General features: G+C 30.0%; 1 protein-coding gene across 1 annotated transcript; it reads right to left on the reverse strand.

The window, feature by feature from the left end:
- Nucleotides 1-200: 200 nt before the first annotated feature.
- LOC127103437 (uncharacterized) lies at nucleotides 201-2,186 on the reverse strand. Its single transcript, XM_051040697.1, has 5 exons — nucleotides 1,889-2,186; nucleotides 1,361-1,790; nucleotides 1,170-1,309; nucleotides 829-1,064; nucleotides 201-566 (listed from the first exon to the last, which is right to left on the reverse strand). Exons 1-5 carry the CDS (start codon nucleotides 2,184-2,186, stop codon nucleotides 201-203), a joined length of 1,470 nt encoding a protein of 489 aa, XP_050896654.1.
- Between the last annotated feature and the right edge of the window lie 4,169 nt (nucleotides 2,187-6,355).

The raw sequence follows: 6,355 nt of genomic DNA on the forward strand, positions 1-6,355 counted from the left end.
AATCTTTTTATTAATTGGATTGAACAACCTGTATGCTTCAGTCTTATGATATCCTACTAGAATCATAGGTTCACTCATGTCATAAAGCTTCCTTCTTCTTGCATTAAGAACATGCTTGTAACACATAGAGCCAAATACCTTCAGATGATTCACCGATGATCGTTTTCCACTCCACACTTATTCAGTATATAAACAGCAGTCTAAACAGCTTCACCCCATAAGGATTTTGGAAAATTCTTCTGCTTTAGCATGCATCTCACCATGTCCAATATAGTTTTGTTTCTTCTTTCTGCTATTCCATTATGATGAGGAGTATAAGGAGTAATTATCTCATGACCAACTCCATGTTCTGCACAGAATGCTTCGAATATATTGGATGTGTATTTGCCACCTACATCTGTTTGCAACACCTTGATCTTCTTTTCCCTCTGATTTTTGACAAGCATCTTGAATCTCTTAAAGATTTCAAATACTTTTTCCTTTCTCTTGATCACATAGATCCACAACTTTCGACTAAACTCATCGACAAACGAAACATAATACTTGTTTCCACCAATGGTATGTTCCTAAAAAAGGACCACATACGTCTGAATGTAGAACTTCGACTATACAGGAGGATCTCATTGGCATAGTCGAAACGAAAGACTTCCTTGACTGCTTTCCGACTAGACAACCTTCACAGAGTTTATCATACATCTCAAGACTTGGTATACCGGTTACCATATCTTGAGTGATCAGTTGATTGAGCGACCTAAAATTCAGGTGGCCAAACCTCATATTCCACAACCAACTATTTTTGTGGTCGACAACTATTTTCAAATATTGTACCTCAATCGAACTGATCATGGTCTTAAATATTCTATTCTTAGACAAAGGAGATTTCAAGACCAAGTTATTCTGGATGTCAAAATTTTCTAAGGCTGCATCTTTCATAACAACTGAGAACCCATTTTTGACCAGTTGTCCAACACTTAGCAGAGTGCACTTCATTCCAGAGACATAAAGAACATCTTTGATCAAGGCTTTCACTCCATTACTCCTTTGAATAACTATGTTGCAAGTATCTTCAACTTGCAACGCGTTATTATCATCAAGTTTGACCTTAATCTTCTTGGACTCGTCGAAATCTACTAACTATACTTTTGGACCAGTCATGTGATTCGAGCAACCTGAGTGGAGGAACCGTATCTCGAATTTGACATGTTCATCTGCAACTGCAGCCATAACCACCATATTATCATAATCATCTAAATCTTGACGTGCAAGGTTCGCTCCTTCATCCTTTCCTTTTGTCGATCCTTTGTATTTCCTGTACCAATAATGCTTGGCCAAGTGACCTCACTTTTCACAGTTATAGTACTGCACACCTTTTTTCTCTTCTTTGTCTTTCTGATAGGAATTTCCTTCTCCTCTTTTCGAGGATTCAGAAGCTCTATCATCGACCTTATTCTTGTGAGGATTCGACCAAGACTTCTTGCCCTGAGTCTTATCAATTTTTCCTTTGAACTTGTTGGAACCACCATTCTTCTTCCATGAATGAGCTTGTAGTGCTTGTATCGAGTCTTGGACTCCTTTCCTTTCGACAATCTTAATCTCATGCGCCTCCAACGAACCAACCAAATCTTCCAGTTTTAGAGTTTCAAGATTATTGGATTCTTGAATAGCTACGATAACATGATCAAATTGATAGGTCAACGTACGCATTACCTTCTCAACTACCATCTTATCAGTTAAGGTTTCATCACAACCCTTACTGATATGTAAAAGTTTCTGCACCTTCGACACATAACCTGCAATATTTCTGACTTCTCCCATCAACAAAAATTCATATTGTTGTCGCAAAGTTTACAACTTGACAACCTTGACTTTCTCCCCTCCTTCATATTACTTGACAAGAATATCCCATGCCTCCTCACCGATTCAGCATGAGCGATTCTGTTGAAATTAGCTGCATCAACCGCCGATTGGATGTAAAATGCCGCCTTGTAATAATCCTTCTTCTTGGCATCCTTGTGAGCGGTTCTCTGTGCGTCAGTTGCATCTTCACCAACCACATGAACACCATTAATAACCACTTCTAGGGTTTCATGAAATCCAAATAGAGATTGCATGTGTTTTCTCCATCGAAGCCAATTCTTGCCGTCAAGAGTTGGAAGGGAGTTTGGTAAATTTCCGTTACCATTCATCTTTGCAACGATTGATCAACAACAACCCACGATCCCGGAAACACAATCTCTGATGTGTGATTCTTGAAAACACGATCAAGAATCTAACCGGAGTTCTAAATACCAATTTGCTTGAGGCACTTTTAGTGAGGAAAGAAAGAGAAAATAGGGAAATAAGGATTGTATTATAGAGTTGAATAATAAAATTGAATCGCAAAGTATTTATTTATATACACCTAAGTGACTTGACTATTAAGTAAAATAACAAACCAAGTAACAAATCCTAAACCCTAATTAGTTTTAGACTTGGACCATTTGAGGTTCATCACAAATAATAACTTCCATATATTATATTTTAAAAAAATTATTTATAAGTATTTTATCTAAATATATTACTTATTCATCGAATTTAAAAAATAATTTTTTTTCATAAGTAGGATAAGAGAGTATTAGTTATTAGTATTTTATAAAAAGAAATAATCAATGTTAATGTACATTCAAAAGAAAGTTCTATTTTTAGAATTCAAAAAAAGTCTTTTTAAATATATAAATAATGATACCTAAAAATTATAAATTAAAAGAGTGTTAAAATAATAATAATTAAAAATAAAAATGAATATTAGGAATGACATTTCCAGAATTGTAAATTTAATCTATCAAACAAACACATCCATAACAATTTATAACATAAAACGTAAATTATAAATTTTAAAAATAAATAACTAAAAATAGTAATAATTAAAAATGTAAAGTGATCAAACAAAATAATGAAACTATTAATAAAATAGATAATTAGTGGTTGCATATAACATAGATTAGAACTTTTAAAAATAAATAATGATGATTAAAGTTCAATTAAAAATAATTAAAAATGTAAAGTGACTAAACAAAATAAAGATGCTATTAAAAAAGTGGCTAATTAGTGGTTGCATAAAAAAATAGGTTTTTAAAAATAAATAATGACGAATAAAAATCAATAAAAAATAATTGTAATTAAAAATGAAAAAAAATGGCTAGTTTGTGATTATTTGATTGTTTAAAAGTCAAAATTAAAGATAATAATATTTAAGAAAATTGAAAAAGGGGCTAATCAGTGTTTAGTTATTAAAAGTTAGTGGAGAAATTTTGAATAATAATAATAATAATAATAATAATAATAAATTAAATAGTAAATAAGAAAATTTTGGTGAAGAATAATTATTATATATTGATAAATAAAATTATTCAATTAATCTTAGTTTTGATGTCAAAATTTACTTCAATGACTTAAAAATAAATAATGATGATTTAAAATAAATAAAAAATAATAATAGTTATAAATGTAAAGTGACTAAACAAAATAATGAGACTATTAAAAAAATTGGCTAATTAGTGGTTGCATAAAACGTAAATTAGAATTTTTAAAAATAAATAATGATGATTAAAATTAAATTAAAAATAATATTAATAATAAAAAATAAAAATAATAATAATAATTAAAAATAAAACAAGTATTAGAAAAAAGAGAGATATAAATTGAAAGAGAGAGTAATAAGAAAATGGAATAAGAATTAGAAAAAAGAGAGAAATGAATTGAGAGAGAAGGAAGAGGAATGATGCTAGTAAGTGGTATGAGATAAAGATTAAGTGGGGTAAAAATTAAAATATGTTTAGTAAATAAATAAATAGTTAGTAAAATAATATATTATTTATATTTAATTATTAATTAACAATTATATATATATATATATATATATATATATATATATATATATATATATATATATATATATATATATATATATAATTCTAAAACTATTCTTTCATTTTTGCACCAACTAACAATTTTTATATATAAGAATAAAAATGCAAAGTGACTAAACAAAATAAAGGTACTATTAATAAAAAGTAGCTAATTAGTGGTTGCATAAAAAGTAAATTAGGTTTTTAAAAGTAAATAATGGTTTATAAAAATTAATTAAAAATAATTATAATTAAAAATGAAAAGAAGTGGCTAATAATAAAAAAAAGTCAATCAAAGATAATAATATTTTTAAAAAAGTTAAAACGGGGCTAGTTAGTGGTTAGTTATCAAAAGTGGAAATTTTTTGAATGATAATATTAATAATAATAGTTAATAAATAAATACTAAATAAGATTTTTTTATAAAAATAATAATTATTAATAAATAAAATCACTCAATTAACCTTAATTTTAACTTCAAAATTTACTTAAATGATTTAACAATTTTTATAGGTGATAGGAGAATCTTAGTTAGAAAACGATCGAATGAAAACTCCGCTTGATGCAATGTACGTGATTGGCACAGAAAATAGAACTAGATCCTGCCATATCTTATCAATGCAACCTTCACTACTTTTTTATTAGAAAATGCAAACTGCATCTTGGATTTTATCAAAATATAACTAATATTATTCATGGAGAATAAAGACTGCCCACTACCAAAAAAAAAATACCGTAATAACTATCTGTAAAAAACAAAGCTATGCCAAACTCAAAGGTAGGAAATTCTTGTGCGATATGATATAATATAATAAAAATATGAAAAAATCAGAATCATTAATTAAGTTAGGATGAGCGACAAATAGAAGTATGGGAGAGATTTCGAATATTTTGGGATTTGTAGTGTTTATTAGATGAACAGTGCCACCAAATTCTTTTCAATATATTTTTATGGGTCTCAATGAATTCAAGTGATGGGTTATCTCATCAAGTGATATGAGTTTTGTTTGACCATCGTGGTATATGATTAAAATCTACCATCATACTTGTAACTTTGAAAGCAGAAAATACATGGAAAATATATTTTAATGTCAAAGTTAAATAGTGCATTAGGTGCTAATATATTAGGAAATTTGATTATTTGATAATAGAAGTTTTGAGTTCTCTCGTATATTTGTTCTGATTCAAATGAATATGGGTTAGTAACTCATGTGTGTACTTTGTTATAATCTAACAAAGAGAATTAGATCATTTATTAAATGTGTTAGAGATAAAAAGAAGAAAAAGTTAGAAAGGAAATACCACTCTTGCGATCTCAACTCAACATAGATCAGTTCCATAAGATTGAAGTTTTCTCACAATCCAACCATCGATCGTCTTAATTTTTTGTGACGGTGCTCATCACTCATAGAGGTACATAATGAACAGTGGAGATTGGATTTTGAATTTTCTAGACCTATCTGCCGAGTGATTTTATGAGATATAGTTTTTGTGGTTGTTTTGATTGATTGTATATCTTGATTCTTGTTGTATTTCGAGATTGATTGTAACTCTTGAATATGTTGATGTATGCCTCTAACTAGTGTTAGAGAGAACCTTGATTGTACTCATTATTTGATTATAATGGAGATTTAAGTGGCCTACGAGTCCCGTGATTTCTTACTCCTAGTTAACAAAGGTTTTTCTACTCTAAAATTGTGTTGTATTGTTTGGTCTGTTTTGTTGATTGTCTCTAAATTGCATTTGATATTTGAGAGATATTGTGTTGTTGGATTATTCAGTTGCATTATGGATTTTCTCCCAACAAGTGGTATCTAGAGTCGTGGTTTAATTTGTGTAACGATGGAGACGGACACACCTAGGATGGTGAGTTTGAATGGACTCAACTATAATGTTTGGAAAGAGAAGACGAAGTTCTGCTATAGTGAAAAACCCGATGGAAAGAGTGTTGAATAACGAGCTTTGTTGCATAGATAAGTTTGTGGTTACATTCGTCAATGGATGGATGATAATGTTTTGAATCATTCGAGCTCGGTGACTCATGCTCGTTCTCTTTGGACCAAACTTGAGGAGTTGTATGCAAGAAAGACAGGGAACAATAAGTTGTTCTTGTTCAAGCAGTTGATGTCATTGAGGTATAGTGATGGTTCACCAATGAATGATCAATTGAACAATTTCCAAGGTATTCTAAATCAATTGTCGACGATGAATGTTACTTTTGTTGATGAAATTCAAGGTTTGTGGCTTCTTGGTACTTTTCCTAATTCTCGGGAGACTTTTACGACATCCTTGTCTAACTCCACTCTAAATGGTATCATCTCGATGGACTTGGCTAAAAGTAGTGTGTTGAATGAGGAGTTGATGCGTAAGTCGCAATGTTATTCTTCACATTCCAAGGTTGTGGTTACCAAATCGAGGTGGAGACATCAAAGTAAATGTTCAAGTAATCGTAGGACATCACGTGGTGA

This window comes from Lathyrus oleraceus, chromosome 7 (genome assembly GCF_024323335.1).
Source record: "Lathyrus oleraceus cultivar Zhongwan6 chromosome 7, CAAS_Psat_ZW6_1.0, whole genome shotgun sequence".
In the NCBI taxonomy this organism is placed as follows: domain Eukaryota; kingdom Viridiplantae; phylum Streptophyta; class Magnoliopsida; order Fabales; family Fabaceae; genus Lathyrus; species Lathyrus oleraceus.